At 28.5% G+C, this 18,226-nt stretch overlaps 1 protein-coding gene across 1 annotated transcript in view; it reads right to left on the bottom strand.

The window, feature by feature from the left end:
* LOC111622669 (ectopic P granules protein 5 homolog) overlaps positions 1-18,226 on the bottom strand; it is a 42,247-nt gene that overhangs the window by 12,267 nt on the left and 11,754 nt on the right. Inside the window, exons 3-8 of the mRNA XM_023365089.1 lie at positions 12,901-13,068; positions 12,520-12,760; positions 10,333-10,472; positions 5,729-5,940; positions 798-915; positions 590-707 (exon numbers count right to left, since the gene is read on the bottom strand). Of these exons, the coding sequence (XP_023220857.1) occupies positions 590-707; positions 798-915; positions 5,729-5,940; positions 10,333-10,472; positions 12,520-12,760; positions 12,901-13,068 (997 nt within the window). The remainder of the gene's footprint in view (positions 1-589; positions 708-797; positions 916-5,728; positions 5,941-10,332; positions 10,473-12,519; positions 12,761-12,900; positions 13,069-18,226) is intronic.

Below are 18,226 nucleotides of genomic sequence, written 5' to 3'. Positions count from 1 at the left end.
ATCATTTTATTCACTTATTGAGGTAACAGCCTATGAATTTATCCCCCATAGTACAACAGTTAATGTGATGTTTTATATAGGCATGTTTCAACAATTATATGAAGCAGTTCAGCTAGAATCAGTTTGTGGTGGTTGTGAAATCATAGGAAGAGAATTACATACCAGAAGTGTTTGAATGAATAGTGTGGTGTGGCCTGGCATTATTTTGGTAAAGAAACCATGTTTTGTTTCTCCACAAATCTGGCCTGAAAAAAGTATGTAATACTCTTCCTATAATTTCACAACCACTATATTCACCCAACCTCTCACTGGCTGACTTTTTACTTTTTCCTTGTCTTAAGCAAGCACTAAAGGGACGATATTTTGACACACAAAAGGAAATAGAAGTAAAAGCAAAAGAAGAGCCAAAATGAATTCTGCATCTGCATACAATGCTGCCTTCAAAGATGGAAAAATAACTTCATTATTGTATAAAGGCTGAAAGTGATACTATGTAAACATTTTTAAGTTAAGTTAAACATAATTTATACTAAAAATACCCAAATTTTTTTATTACACTTTGTATAATTGATTAAATACCTATACTTACTGTCTTCCACTTTAATTTCCAATAAAAATTTGAACATATCGCCAAATGGTATTTGCTGGAATAATCCCAATATATCACTTTCCTTCCATCTTAGCAAAATATCACAAACATCCATTTCCTATAAAATTATACAAATTTCTTAAAACATTTCAATTCAGATCCATAATTTTACAAAACAAAAAATATATTAATTGCTGATTATACATACTTCAACTGTATCTTCACCTTCAATAGAAGTAACCATAACCCATTTATCATGGGGTGTTTCACCTCCAGTGGCCAACATTACAGATGATTTATAACATTCAAGAAATTTCTCTCTTGCTCTTGAAAAGAAAGTATGTATTTGTAAAATTTTACAATCACATTAATTTTTTTTGTTTGATTCAATTTTAACACTCATATTACATACTGTGAATTAAGAACAAAATAAAATTGAAAGTTAGGAAATCAATTTTTATTGTAAAATTTCTTAATACCATATTTGAAAACCAAATTTTTATTTTTATTTAAATGATAATAACAACACAAATGTTTTGGTTATGAACATTTGAACGTAGATGAATATATCAATTTTGTATACAGATTACAAAGGTCATTCTAAAAGTAAAGAACATTTGCTTCTCTAGATATATTTATTTAAGATAATGAAACAAAACTTATTTTACAACCCATGTGATACCTTAGCTATTTTTATATGTAGTCACCATACAAATTTAAACATTTGTTATAGCGTATCACCAGCTTTTCTATGTCTTCTGCACACTCAGTTACCGCCAAGTTCTTGAGCCAGTCATTAATGGCCTCTTTCAGTTCGTTGTCACTTCCATAGTGATTTCTGGCCAAAATTTTTTCAATTTTGGGAAAAGATGGTAATCACTTGGAGCCAAGTCCGCACTACGAGGAGGATGTTCAAAAACTTCCCACTTAAACTGCTGAAGCAAGTACTTTGTCAACGCAGCAGCCTGCAGACATGCGTTATCCTGAAGAAGCACAATGCCTCTGGACAACAATCCCCACTGTTTGGTTCGAATTGAAGCTTCATTCATCACATCACCATAAACCTCAGTTATCGGTCAGTAAATTTTGATAGGACGGACTTTTTTTGCATTCAAAAGGCATATTACACTACAAACCTCACACTTGGTGGGATCTTTAATTTTGTCACACATTTTAAAGTGACACTATAAACAGTAAACAATCATTGTGGCTTGCTATTAGTGTCAGAATGGCACGAAAAAATGGGAAGGTCCATGATGCAGCAGTGGAGGGTGGTGAGAGAACTGCGTGACTTGTCAGATTAAAATGTTCTTTTCTTTTAGAATGACCCTTGTACATATGTACAGTACATGCAATGTTTAATTTATTGATTTTTAAATGCTAAACAAATTTTATATATAACAGCAACTACTAACTCAATTTAATTAATTAACACCAAATGATCAGCCAAATTATCAGGCTATTTTTGGGCTACATTAATGATTAGTTACTAATTAATTTGACTAGAGGTAGACAGCTATGCCACCATCTTGTATTAATTTTAATTGGGCTGCAATTTGAAAGAAATGTAGACCTATAAATTTCCACTGTCGTCCATCCATCTTTCCTTAATCTTGAAAGTGGAGTTAGATAGATGAAATCCGAGACCAGATATGGAAACCTTAGGGACTGAAGGCCCCTATTAACTATATAAGAACTTTCTGATGCAAACCAGAAGTCATGTTATTTCAATTCACAACTTTTCCTCCGAAAGCAGTTAATAGATGACTGGCACAACGATATTGTTAAAGGAAAAGTATGATGTACAGGAGCAAGACACTACTAATAATTTGAGGTGGAGAGCATACATTTTAAGTTACATAAATTAAAAATATGATTAAAAATTGCACCCTGGCACTGTGACAATGTCACAATAAATAATTGTTCGTAATTATATGTTAATTTTTAATTTAGAAATTTGTGGTAAAAAAGAATCATGTCAGAGTGGACTTGAACCGCAACTTCTGCTTACCATGCAGATGCATTGCTAATTACCTGGACCTCTGTCCGCTCTTCATTCCCAGAACTATTGATTTTGAAATAACCATACAGGTTACACATGATGCGGACTGGGAATGCTTTAAGTGCCCCTGGCTGTAGCTCCTCAACACTAAGCTAGCCAATGCTTTTATCTCAGCATAGTGTATGTATGTGTATATGTATATATGTACGAGGACTGTTTTTTTCAAGCTCCGATGGTCCTTAAAACAAAGGAAAGACAAGTGTAAATAACAAATAAATTTATTAGCAAAAGTTAAGTACAAACATGGTTACTTTTCGACATAATCACTGTGAAGATTGAGAAATTTGTCATATCTATGGATGAGCTTTTCCATCCCCTTGTCATAGAACAGAGACAGCAAACCTTTTTGTGTTCGTGTGCCATATTGTAAGCATACTTAGCTTTAAAGATAAACGTTTATGCATGCCAAAGTTTCAGACTTCAAATAACGATATTTAAAGAAATTAAACGAATATGCTATAATTAGAATAAATGTAAAAAAGCTGATTGAAAAAAGAAGAATGATCAGGTGATAAACCAAAAACATGATTGAAAAAGACAGAAATCAAATGATACATTACGTGCCAGATGATTTATCCTTACGTGCCACTTTGGTCACGCGTGCCATAGGTTTGCCACCTGTCATAGAATGTTGCTGCCAGTGAATTGAGATGGCCTTAACAACATTGTTTTGAAGATCGTCATTAGTTCATTAGTCTCAAACTTCTGTCCTGTTAGCCACATTTTCAGTTCAGGAAAGAGGTTGAAGTCTTCACACATTAAAAAGTTTTAAGCTGGGTGGAAGTCTTCACCACCTTTAAACACCCAGCGTATAACCCTGATTTAGCACTAAGCAAGTTCTAACTCTTTCCTGAACAGGAAAAGTGGCTAGGAGGGCAAAGGTTCGAGCCTAATGACAATCTTCAAAAGAACATTAGGGCCCATCTCAAGTTATTGGCGGCAACATTCTACAACAAGTGGATGGAAAAGCTCATCCACAGATATGAAAATTGCATCAATCTTCACAGTGGTTATGTCGAAAAGTAACCATGTTTGTACCTAACTTTTGGTAATAAATTCATTTTGTTATTTACACTTGTCTTTTTTTATGGACCATCTGAGCTTAAAAAAAAAACAGCTTACGTATAACGTATATATATATATATACTTACTGTAAATTTATTTAATTTAATTACTGTAAATTTAATTACTGTAAATCATCTCCACAAATGATCTGGTTTGCCAATAGAGCAAATTATTTGAATTTACAGTAAGTGCAGAAAATGGCAACCATGTACAGTGGTACCTCAGGTTACGAACGCCCCAGCATACAAAATTTTCAGGATACGACATGAAATTCGAACATATTTTTGCTCCACGATACGAACAAAAACTCACCATACGACATTACATTAGTTCGCATTTTTCATTTGTTTTTCTTACTACAGTTATTTTTTTTAATGTATTACTTGGCTTTAATTTGAGTATGTTTTTCGCGTTGGAACGAATTATTTGGTTTTACATGTAATCGTATGGGAAAAGATGATCCACCTTACGACATTTTCATGATACGATCTCAGTTTCGGAACGGATTAATTTCGTACCCTGAGGTACCACTGTACTGTACTTCAATACAGAGATTGTATTGTTGGTTCATGGATTCATGGGCCCCTATGGAATACTCTTGGAATAGCTTACACATATGAGGAAGTGGTTATGACTCTTTCCAGAAGATTATCTTGTTAACAATTGGAATACCTCTCTTCATACAAGCATGTAGCTTTGTGTCCATTACAATTCACTTCACCATAAACAAGAGCATCTCAGCTGTTCTTCAAAAGAAAAATTATTGTCCATTTTTAAGAAAAATTTCAAATATATAAATCAGTAACAAATGAAACTTGACAGTATCAAGGTTGCCTGCTGATAGTAAAAACTACTACCTGTTTGAAAATTTTCAGGATTTTATTAATTTTTTTTATCACAACATAACAAAGGAAAACAAGAAAATGCTTGGATTGTTACTGGCCACCAGTGCACAATGGCTCTAAATTACAATTTTAATTTTCTCTATTGCCAAAATAGCTCATTTGTGGGCAAGGATTTATTAAAAAACATGATTGTTTTGGTGTCATCTATAAGTTGCCCAAAGTTTGTGAGTATAAAATCCATACAGTTTGTTGGTATGTTTTTGAAACATCCTGTATATACAGTAGAGCCTCGATTATCCAACCCGATTAACCGACACCTCGGTTAACCGACCTTCCTAGTCGGCAAATTTCAAATGTCCGCTAGTGATGTGGCGCTACAATATTTGGCTATGTCTTGGCTACTTTAATATTATTTTTACGTGTTTTAGCTGACAACACTCATTCGACCATGAAAGGGAGCCAGTATTTAAACGAGGCTTAATTTTCAACGATACAGTAGCAACGATTATTATTTTAAAAAATTTTTGTTAGGCTTAACATCAATGAAAATTCAACGCGAAGTAGGTTAATAGCGATATACTAATATACTAATTACATGGGATATAATAATATACTACACTAATAATGGATTTTTTCATACTTTTCGGTTATCCGACTTTTCAATTATCCGACCAACCCCAGTCCCCAATTGAGTTGGATAATCGAGGCTCTACTGTAACAACAACAAACCTTATTTAATTAATGCAAAATAACCAACTAAATTATCAGACTATTTTGAGCAACAAAATTAATAACTCTGGAAGCAATTATGCTACCAGTCCTCGGTCCACGTAGTGTAATTGGCAATGCAAGTGCATGATAAGCAGAAGTTGCAGGTTTGAGTGCCACTCTGGCCCAAATTCTTTTTCTTCCATAAATTTGTAAATTAAAAATTAATTTTTCATAATTATTAAAGTAGCTCAAAAACAGCCCATTAACTTGGCTAATCATTTGGCATTAATTAAAATATTTTTTATGTCAAAACAAATAAGAATCTGAATACTAAAATGGAATTCCAAAACAGAATTGTGTCTTATATATTGCAGATAATATAATATAATATAATATAATATAATAGACAGTAATTATTATAATAACTATTTATGTATAAAATAAATATATAAATACCTAATTGGAAACAGAAGTGTTGCAAAAACTGTTATAATATGATCCAAGAGAGGCGAGTCCATATACGAGTGTTTTGATGCTAACCATAAACACGATCCTGGAAACTGAATAAAATTTGTTGCCCATTCACCGACTCCTGGGGGGCATCGTAACACATGATTTAATATAAACAAGTGATCTTCTAAAGTAGCTATTCTCAGCAACAAAGCTATCTAAAGTATATAAAAAGTACATTATTACAATATAAATTAATTTTTAAAAAAAATGATATCTTTATTTTTCAATTCCTCTTATACCTCTCTTTTAATAAAATAATGTTTTTAAACTTGAACTGAGAACTGACAAATTGAAAAATATGCCAACAAAGATAAAAAGAACAAAAATATTTTAAAGTATTTGAGCAAGACAATGAAAAAATTGTCTATTATAATGATTTTACTTAATAAATTTCCAAAATTAAGTCTGAACTTATTTTTGCCATTGGTAACTTATGATGAAATCACTAAGTTTACATAATTAAACCTAGGACTTATTTACAGAATTATCCAATACATTTATTTTATGTTTACTTTTAATTCCATATCAGAAGCTAAATTTCAGGGGAGAGATTGTGGGAACCCTCCTATTTCTAAAAAATCATCTGGAGAAATTACAAGAGAGAAACTCTTCCTTGCAATGAATGACTTTAAGTTGTTAATTATAGAAACTTGCAAACTGGTTACTCCTGATGATCGTCTATAAAGCAGACCAAAAACATAACTTAAAAATTATATTATACTATTATATTGGTAGTACAATATCATTGGCATATTTAAGTTTTAAAAAGTTTTGCAAAAAATATTGTGTTATTTAGACAAAATTATAAATTTGAGAGTATGTCTAATAATCTACTATCAATAAAATTGTTTTCTAAATATTTTAATTCTTTCCAAACTTCTCACAACTATATCTTTTACACCCTCAATTTGAAGGCAGATGGTATTGAACTAGTTTATATTTTTACATTTAAAAAAATGTTTTAAATAAATGTATAATAGTTTTGATTTATAACAGAAAAATCAATTTACAATTAAATTTCTTCCAGTTTACTAATAATTTCATAATTTTTTTTATAATTGTGTTAATGTATGAAAGCATAAATTATTTCAGATTTTGTAATTACATTTCTATTCTGTAATTTGTTTTCTTGTAATTTTATGGTGATATGATTATTTCTTGGGAGAAACCAAACAGCCACTTGATGGTGTTGCCTTTAATGTAAATATGAATAAAGAAATAAAATAATTAATATAAAGGTGAGTGCCAATGTTCTATTGTTTTATTTGTTTATGAAATTTTCTTCAAGCCTTGAATCCAAATGAGCCATTGCTGATAATCTCACAAAATAACTAAATAATGAACTTTTTATGGCTGAGTAGACTAATATTGAGAATGGAAGGAAGACATACCTTGTACATTTTCACAAGTTCTCCCAAAATCCCTGTTGTCCCCTTTTGGGAAAGGCACAGTGTGTCTTCTCATTTCAAAACATAAATTTTAAACCCTACATAAAACAATTTATCTTCTCCATTATTTTATTATTTTATGATTATACACTTTATTTTTCATAAAGTTTGTAATCATAATTTGTAAAACATTACCATTCTTTGTTTTACAACTATTACTTTTTATTTTCTTTTGTTTTATTGTAAATTTTGGAAAATCATCATTCTTCTTAAATAAAAACTAAGCAATGCATTTTTCTTTTTGTTCTTAAGAATACTTTGACATTTAATTTGTTGTTTAGATCTATATCTGTGAAAAAGCCTATTGTTACAAATTATTGACCTATTGAATAAATGCCAAATTTATTTCTAAACTCTTCAAAACCACTGATTTTAATTAATTTAAACAACAGAAAACTGCATCGTATCATTGTGTAAATATGTTACAATCAATCAAGATTTGAAATTAAAGTGTTATCAAAATGGAATACCAAGATTCAATACCAGCGCACACAGATTTATATTGACTAAAAAAATTATTTATAGTAAATAAAAAGGTGCTATAATGAAAATTCTATTCAGAATATTAGAGAAAATAAAACTTATACTGTCCGAATTTAAATTTTATGTAAATTAATGTTAATCATTTAATGTCAATTTAATCAATCAATTAATGTTTATCATTTGTAAAGTGATAAACATATGTTGACAATACTCATTCTAGTTATCTATTTTTATGGTAAATAACATTCAAGCTGTTGATAAAATAAGTGAATTTTAAAGTTCTAGCTAAAATTAAAACAAATCACACACAAAAAAACTTAACAGCAATAATCAATTTTCCTATTTTAATGATTAAAAAGTATATACTAATTTGGTTGTATCTAAAGAATCAGTTTATTTTGTGATCCTAAAAATCAAGTTGTATACAAGTCTTAATAATTCCTGAAGCCAGTAATTCCCAAATACCAGAAATTTTTCACCAATTCACTTACAATCAAAAGAAAATAAAACTAATCAAGAAAAATAATGAAATATTCATAATGACTATAATCACTGACAAACATAATTAAGAACAAGCTAACTACTGTATATAACAACATTCCTTTGTAAATTATCTGTACTAAAAAAAAGCACAAAAATTTTTGAATTGAGACTGACAGATAGTATTCAATCTCTTGTATTAAAGATAATAAATTTAATTAGCAAAATTAAGTCATCTTCAGATATCATGTTGATATAAACTGAAAATGAATTTCAAAAAGCCAAAAATAATTAGTTTAATAAATTTATTACTGCATTTTGAAATTTATTTTTTTTAGCATTTATTCAATTTTTTAATTATGTGTTTGTAATTAGGATGCAATTTTCAGATTGTAGACCTTCACATTCTCACTATCATCCATCCGTCTGTCCTTCCTTAATCTCAAGAAGAGTTAGATAGATGAAAATCAAGATCAGATACAGAAAGCCTGATTAAGTATATATGAACTTCTGGTCTGGACCTAAAGTCACATGATTTTTAAATTAAAAGATAATTAAAAATTGCAGTGCAGTGTTGTGACCATGTCTGAATAATATACATTTAATTTTTTTATAATAGTTATTACTGACAATTAAATTTGTGTTGTATGTACTTCATTTCATTAACAAAATTACTCCATACATTAAAATTATATGCAGAAATTAAACTCATATTATAAATCTAATTATTAATAAATAAATAAGCAACTGTCATCAGAATCTTGATATTATTTCCATTTTACAAGGTATCATCATCAATCATTCATTCTTACTAAACCATATAACCTAAGTTAAAAATTTGACATAACTACAGAGTATCTAAAAAGTTACTATATGGTGAGAAATTTGTAATAATATTGAAGTTGTATATATATACACTATTGTTTATGAGACCTGTAAATTGCATCCAACACTGTACATGTAACTGGTCAACTGGTATTGAATAAACAACTTATAGGTCTCGTATGTAATAAAATATATATAACTTCAATGACATTACAAATTTCTCACTGCAGAATAGCTTTTCAGACCTTGTACTAATGAAACAAACATGAAATTTGCAGTAAGCTTTATTTTTTACTGCTACATTTTACAGTACTCACTAATGACATTTTAACTTTACTAAACTTATTGTAAATGTCAAATATATGATTTTTTACAGAATCCTATATGCTGTAGCAAGTTTTCATACATAAAGTTCTAAGTATTTTACAAAATCTAAATCTGTATAAATTTATCTGTATAAAATATATAAACTAAAAAAATTAATAATAATAAACTGGAAGCATTAATCTGTCCCACATTGTTCCCGAATATTTTCATGTTCACCTCATTCGACCTGCCTTGGAGACCCCGAATATATTTGTCTCTGCATCGGAACATTTTTGATACTAGATGTCACTACTATGTGTCATAATTTTTATATTAAAACAAACTTTTGAAATATAATGTTTTTTGTTTTCATATTTTTCACTATATTTATTTTGTTTGTACAAAATAAAAAAATAATTTTTTACAATACAGTAGCCATGATTATTATTAAAAAAAATTTTCGTTAGGCTCAACATTCACAAAAATTCAACATGGGGGCCACACACAATGGAGAAAAATTTCAACATGGGATAGGTTAAACTTTAACAACACATACATAGATAGCAATAGGCATGGCATTTAATTGGATTTATTTGAAACCTTTGGCTACTTACCAGTCACCCATCAGCAAAAGAAATGCAGATCACATTGATAAATACTGTACAGTACTCATCATATGAAAAACACCCAGGTAGACTATGATCTCTTTTTGAGATCTAGATTTATCATAACTTTCATTTAATAACTTCATGGAAAGATTTTGTTATATACAATAAAATTTTACAAAATATTACTTTCTTAATAAAGTGAAATTTATAAAAAATTAATATAGTATTTATTTAATGTGGTAGTTAGGCAAAATAAGATTTTTACAATGTTGCTCAATCTCAAAAAAAATAACAAGTACTATTAACAAAAGTAAAAATTATTTTAGTATCATTTACTTCTTTAAAAATATCTTCTATAAATAATTTCTATTTCCTATAATTTTATTGTATGAATTACCAAATTTGTTAGCCATCCTTGAATTTCTTTTAAAAACTCATCATCATCAGTTCGTCTTCTTTGAAAGCAAAATAAAACACTTATGCTTCTCTTCAAACATTCTATATTCTTTAGTTCCGAAAAATCTCTTTTATTATATCCTGCAAATATGAGTACCAAATATCAATTTTCAAATGATATTAAAATTTTAGTATAAAAAGTTAACAAAATTCAATACTAACTAACATCAAAAGGAAAGAATATCAATGAATAAATATAAATTAAAATAGTAAATAATTTCAATAAATTACACTGAACTCATTAATTGAAAGTTTTCCATGTCTTTTAATGGAAAACTTCTAATTATCAGAAATGTCTAATAAAGTAATAAAAATTCAAGAAGCACTACAACTTTTTATATGTAAGAAGAAAAACATTTATTTATGTATTTATTGAATCATAAAAATTAAACAAAATTTTTAATACAAACATATTTTACTACGTTTACTAAAACAGAATGAAACATTATAAAATGATATTCGAGCTCTAGATAATGATAATTAACAGTTCAGGAAAACTCCATTATGGATTAAAGAAGAAAAAATACACAATAAAATATGGCTAGTAACAATAACTATATCATTTAGTCAAGTTATCTTTCATATTTGTGTGAGAGGCCCATTATTTTCCCAAATTTTGTTTGTCATTATATATATGTTACTGAATTATTATTAGCATTATTTTGTATAACTAATTTTAATCAACTTATTTTCAACTAATAATGTAATCTCTTTAAATAATAAGTTGGAAATTTTACTGTATTTTAAATTATGTATGTATTTTATATTCCTTTTCTTTGTTGTTTGTTTGTTTATCAAACAATTGTTAGTTACTGGAAAGATGCCCTTTGCATGCACACATTGTAGATGTGTGAATGTAATACCATCATTGTTGTTTACATTATCAATTAGTGTTGTAAAGGAAAGGAATTTTGCCTATTTTCCCAATTTTGGGGATACACCTTTCTAAATTTTTTAACATATTAAAAATAGTCAAGAGAAACAACTTAAAATTTTAAAAAAATCATTAGTTAATTGTCATTAATCTCACAACATTCAGAGAAAAAACTGAAAGGGAATTATCGTCATTTCCCCCTTTTCAACTAGTGTTAAATGACAGTTGTTACTTTACCCACATTATGTGAATACACATAATTCATACTAAACAAGACAAGAGAACTAAAAATAACCAATCAAACTTATCTCTAATTACATCAACTTCCTCCAGAATAAAATCATGATTGGTCAGAAAAAAAAATAAAATTAAAGGGAATGACTAAAAAGAGAATGGAGAGAGAGGAGAAGAGAGTGAACATATCAAGAAATAGTCAACTCAGAGTGAAGAGAATCAACACAACAGAAGAGTTACACCAGAGAAGTATCAAATCCAGAGGAGACAGTCAGCACAAAGGGAGAGAGAGAAAAGGAAAAGGCGTAAGAGTAAAAATAACTCTTTTCCTGGTATGTTATGATTTGCAAAGTTTGAATTACTCCCACTAGGTACACCTAGGTTTAATGGTACCCAAATAGGCTAAGTTCCAAGGATAAGCTTTGTGTATCTAAATATATGTATAACGTTATCGACTGACTTTGACTTCAACTTTAATTTTAAACTTAATTTTAAAGCTATGTTTTGTTTTTGCAATAAATTTTCCTTTCTTATTTCTAAGTTTGTTTAGTTGATTTTACATTCATCCTCCTGAGAGGATCATTCCTGTACTTCAAAGTGACTCTTACCCTTGCACCTTATGCATTTCAATCTTATCTAGAATCTAAATTAGACACGTGTTCTATAATACACACCAGGTGTAAGGACCCCTATCCAAAAATATCAAATCATGATTTTGACCACCCCCAATACCCCACATATGTAACAAGCAACCAATACATAGTATAATTTAATAATTCAAAAAAATTTCAAATTAATACAAATACTACAGTTAAACTTCCAACTCATATTCAATAAAAATTAAAATCAACTTGTAAGCAAAGTATTAAAAAAAATTTTTTATTATTAATAAAAGTTCTTCTAAAAACAAAAATCAAGTTTGGTTTAAATATTGAATTGTCATTTATCAGTTTGTATATTCAAGTTATAATATAAATTTTCAAACATTATGTTTATGTAATTCAAATCCATAAAACATACCAGTTACTGGTTTCTGTGTAGAAATATCTTTAAATGTTGATAAGGAACTTAATTCAAATAAAAAGTTTTCAATTTGCAACTTGAAATAATCAACAGCAAACAAATGGCACCAAAATTCGGATTTAATTTCATTTCTAATATCATTTAAATTCTTGCAAACATTTTTATGCATTTGCTCATTTAATTCAGCTACTTTGTAACTATACAGATAGGTGACCCATTTCTTGTCTTCACATCGCTCCTAAAAACAAATTTAAGAAACTATGCATCATTAAAAATATTAGAAAAATTTAGAAGTTGATTGATTTTTAAAATTAATAAAGTAGTGATAAAACTGGAAATTTTAAAATATTTGGCAAACTTTATTTCTAAAACAAATACCTCAAATTTTTCAGATGTAGCTTTTATATTCCAAACATTTTCTTTATCTTCAAAAAATTTATCCCGAAGACTTTCCAATTTTTCTTTTGACAGTTTTTTATTTTGTCTTGCATTTTGGTATTTCAAAATCAGCTTAAATAAATCCTTATCCTCTACATTTTCTTCATTCTGAATAATAAAATTCATTGTGTTAATAGATATTAATATCCCACCTGATTACATTGATAAATAATATATATGAAATAATATTCATAAACTTGATATATTATTTATTTATTCGATATTTATATTCAATAAATTAAAATTTCAAATGATTTATCTCTTTCGCTTCTATTCGCTTCCATTTTTTAAAAAATCTCAATAGGTAATCAGTTCAGACATCATTATTTTCTAAAAATTATCACATCCATAGACTTCAAACATACTATCCAATCAACAATTTTATTTTACACAGATGCATTTCAGAAATTACAATATTTTCCTCCTCGATGGGTTTTCTTTTATATAAGCTAAATATAGGGTTGGCAACTAAGTGTTTGTGGATTTTGTCAATAGGTGGCCTTAGCACATTTTTTTGCATTGTCATCGTGTTTAAAGCATTTAACCTATATTGTTTTCGTTGTTTGAACTTCCACCTTTAATTTAGTAAAAAAATTGTATCGATTAGTTATTTAGTTTCGTTTTTATCCCAATTCAAAAATGGAAGAACAAGACGTGCATTTCAGACATATTTTATTGTATTATTTCTGAAAAGGCAAGAACACATCACAAGCACACAAGAAGTTATGTGTTATACATGGGAATGAAGCCTTGAAAGAAAGGTAGTGTCAAAATTAGTTTGCCAAATTTTGTTCTGGTGATTTTTCACTGAAAAATGCTCAATAATCAGTTGAAGTTGATGAGACCCATATCAAGGCCATTATCGATTCAGATCGTCCTAGCACAACGTGTGAGATTGCACAGAAGCTCAATGTATCACATACATGCATTAAAAAAAAAATTAAAACAGCTTGGCTATGTCAAGAAACTGGATTTATGGGTCCCTCATCAGCTTAAGGAAATTCATTTGACGCAACGCATTAGCATCTGCGATTCACTTCTGAAACAGAATGAGATTGATCCATTTCTGAAACGACTGATTACTGGCGACAAAAAGTGGATAGTTTATAGCAACATTAATAGGAAAAGATCGTGAGTGATGCTAGATGAACCAGCCCAGATGACACCAAAAGCTGAGATTCACCCCAAAAAAAGATTATGCTGTCAGTTTGATGGAATTATAAAGGAATTCTGTACTTTGAACTTTTACCAAGAAACCAAACAATTAATTCAAATGTGTACGTTCAACAACTCGCCAAACTAAGCGATGCAGTTCAAGAAAAGCGGCCAGAATTGGCAAATCGTAAGAGTGTTGTTTTCCAGCATGATAATGCAAAGCCCCACACATCTTTGGTCACTCGGCAAAAATTATTGGAGCTAGGTTGGGATGTGTTGTCACATCCACCACATAGCCCTGACCTTGCACCTTCAGATTACCATTTATTTCGTTCCATGCAGAATTCCTTAAATGGTAAAATTTTTAATGCTGATGATGATGTAAAAACACATTTAATTCAGTTTTTTGCTGGCAAAAATCAGAAGTTTTATGAACATGGAATTATGACACTGCCTGAAAGATGGCAAGAGGTCATTGACAAAAATGGACAATACCTAATTGAATAAAGTTATATTTTTTAGCAAAAATTTTGAATTTTCCTTCTTATTTAAAATCCGCAATCACTTAGTTTGCAACCCTATAAGACAAACACTTTTTCGATACTCTCACAATTTTTTAAAATAAAGTTGTTGATTTGCTAGTATTTTTGGAGTCTGTGAATGTGATAATTCCTAAAAAAAAAATAACTGTGTTTGAACCAATTACATATTGAAAATTGAAATTTTAAATTTTCTATATATTAATCTAAATATTTTCAAGTATTTTTTTTTTGTAATTTAAAAAGTGAATGAAAAAATTAAGATAAATATAATTAGTTTCCTCATCAAATTCATTCTTTCATATTTTAATTTACAGCTCAACCATCATTAATCTGGCAATCACTAATCTGATTCCATTACTAATCCAGCATATTTTGGCTAGTGTAATTTCAAATTTTCTGGGTCACTATCAACCTGCCACTACAGTTTGGCTGTGCTAATTTGATATCAATGATAAATATAAACTCTCCACTAAAAATGGGCAAGTCCAATTTTTTGTTACTCAAGTCCAGACTGGAGGCTCACGGAAGGGACTTAATATACTCAACTAAGGAAGTCAGGCCATTCTTTTTTTTAGTAATACAGAATTATATTTCTTATTATGATACAATACTATATGTATTTCTAATTCTTATCTATACTTATTTTAAGAATTATGATTAAATCAATGAGGCTAAACTTGTCCTGGCCAAAGAATGCCGACATCACTATCATGAGAATTTATAAGCTGAATTGAAATAGGTTTTTAAATAAAAACAAACTTCTATTACAATAAATTAACTCAATTATTTGCTACTTCAAGTATTATTATGTAATTATAAATGGATAATATATTAAAAATAGATTTTGATTTGGAATTATAACTACTGTTTATAGATTTCCTATATGTTTGCCATAGTAAAAATTAGAAAATTTAAAATTTTTTCTACCAGCAACATTGCTATACATCATATGAAATCCTAAGTCCAATATAGAAGTTGAATCTTGCTTAAATCCAGAAATTTTATGAATTCATCATTACTCTTTATTTCTTTCAATATAACAATTTTCCCAACTGTTAGATTGCATTAGTGTTAAAAATTCTGGAAGGTTGCAGTTTAAGTGTAGTCTAACCTAACCTCTGTAATCCAGCAAAATCACTAATCAAACATCTATCCAGGTTATGTTATGTTATTCATATCGAAAAACCTCTTACATTTCCATGATACACAGGTTTCCAGCTTATAGTAAAATTTAACATAGAAAATTGCTCTGTTCTGAAGAATTTTTTCCAATTTTTTACCATTAGGCATAGTTTGTGAAATGTCATACTCCACTGTGTGGATTTCGATATCGGCAAGCAAGAAGTGGGTTACGGACAATTGTCCTGATACTGGCAGAATTTTTGCATTTAGCAGTTTTCTATTTTATTCAGGTTCTGTTTTAAATAGGCTTTATTGTATATAATTTAAATCTTTCAGAATATAATTTTAATACTTAAAACGTTAAAACTATAAATATTCAAACTACATCTAGAAATAAATGCTTAGTTCAGGATACCAAACACATTTTAATTCTACTTAGAGAACATTTCTCTATAAAAATCATTTTGGTATCTTGAACTAAGCATTTATTTCTAAATGTATCATTACAATACAAACCTGTCAAGTAAAATATTCAAAATATTCATTAAAATTTAAAAATTCAGTCAAAATAAATAATTGTAAATGGAAATAATCTTAAAATAAGAATTTCGAGTAAAATCTACTAATCATAATTTAAAAATAAATTAAAATTCATTTTATACAAGTTGGACCAAATTAATCATAATAAAAAGTGATTAATCATCTTCAATATTATGTTAATTTAGTATATAATTTATGTCTGCTGCATAATTTTCAGCATTATTAAGGTTTCATAACTAATATTGTTTCAAAAATTCAAAGCTGCTTAACTAAATCTCAACAACAGAATATCTAATGAATAAATATTTATGGATAGTCAAGTACAGAATGTGGCATAGTTGAACAAATTCAAATAATTGTTAGCTAAGCCAAACAAACATGAATAGGCTCTGAACATATTGTATCATCACAATATGTTTAAAGCATATTACAATAAATGAAATTTCTTCACTCTTTCTTAGGTTGAATTGTATATTCTAAATTTAATGCACTAATCCTGTATTTTTTTAAATTAATTTCTTTCTTAATCTGGGTCCAAACTGTTGAATTCAATTTTAATAACATATGCATCAACACAATACACTAGTATTACCAAACTATTTATTGGACTATATTAAGGCTAATAATAATCAGATACAAAGCAATTTGGCTAGAGGTAGATGGTTTAAACACCATCTCATGAAAAATTTACCACAATAATACTATATTTTTAATAAGGACTAGCCTTAAAAACAGCCCAATAAAAAATCTGGTATATCGTTTGGTAATATGGCAGAATATGACTAATATTTTTCAATGTGAATATATAAATCTGAAACAATATAAAAGTACATAAACAGATAATATGAATACAAATGAAGAATTAGTGAAAATTTAAAATACCTATTTTAAACTATGATAATTAGTAAAATTAATGATAAATCTTTATCTTGTATCTTACTGTTTATCAAATAAAATATATTAACTCATGGTATGCCAGGTGAGAAAAAGTTTCTAATCATGCTAGGTGGAGTGTTGAATGACCCCAATTTAAATGGTGTAATTTTTGCAATATGGAAAAAGTTTTTTCTACTTACTATTTATGTAAGGCTTTAAAGAAATGTTCTCAACTGAATCAATTTTACTTTGTAAATGAAAGAATTTTTCAGAAAGAATTTAAGTCAGTACATTTAACAAATTAGAGGATATATGTAACATCAAATCACTTTTGTACATAATAATGGGTGCAGAATATGGCCGATCACATGAACGAGGTTCGGCGAAAATTAAAATAGTCCCAGGGAAATCTGTGGTAGGAAAACTATTATGACAATAGCTACAAAAAATGGAGTAGAGTCTATGCTAAGCCTATAGACATTAACTGGGAAAATTTGCCAAAACACAGGAATTGTGTTTTAAAAGTGAAATTGGAACGTTGCTTCCTTTGTTTCTGATCACAGTTCACTCACTCATTTCATCACTGCCTATTTACTTATTCACTTGTAGTAAGGATGAGTTAGTCTCGGTTACAGAACCACAGTTTTGATTTTTATGAAAAACCAGAACCTCAGTTTCTAAAAACCAAACAAGAAAATCTGCTTTATTTCAAAACTAACACTACTTAATGAGAAAAATTTTGTTGGCTCAACTAAAATGAAATATTCAATTGTTCTCCACGGGAATTTTTACAAGTTAATAAACAGTTTAAAAACTATCTGAATTCTCTTGATTAAATAGCTAAATAAAAGTTATCATCATCATTTTATAAATATTTTTTGTTATTTTTCATATATTTTTTTATAATTTGTTTTAAAAAAATATATTAATGTTAACATATATTTTAAAACATCATAAAAATATGGTTGCATTTTCAAAAATAATAATAATAATCAGTCAAAACCTATAAAAAAAATTGATCCCTTTAAATA

Source organism: Centruroides sculpturatus, unplaced genomic scaffold (assembly GCF_000671375.1).
Source record: "Centruroides sculpturatus isolate CEXI.00-Female unplaced genomic scaffold, Cexi_2.0 scaffold340, whole genome shotgun sequence".
NCBI classification, from domain to species: Eukaryota; Metazoa; Arthropoda; class Arachnida; order Scorpiones; family Buthidae; genus Centruroides; species Centruroides sculpturatus.
The sequence above is the reverse complement of the archived record's forward strand: the minus strand, read 5'-3'. Positions and strand labels throughout refer to the sequence as shown.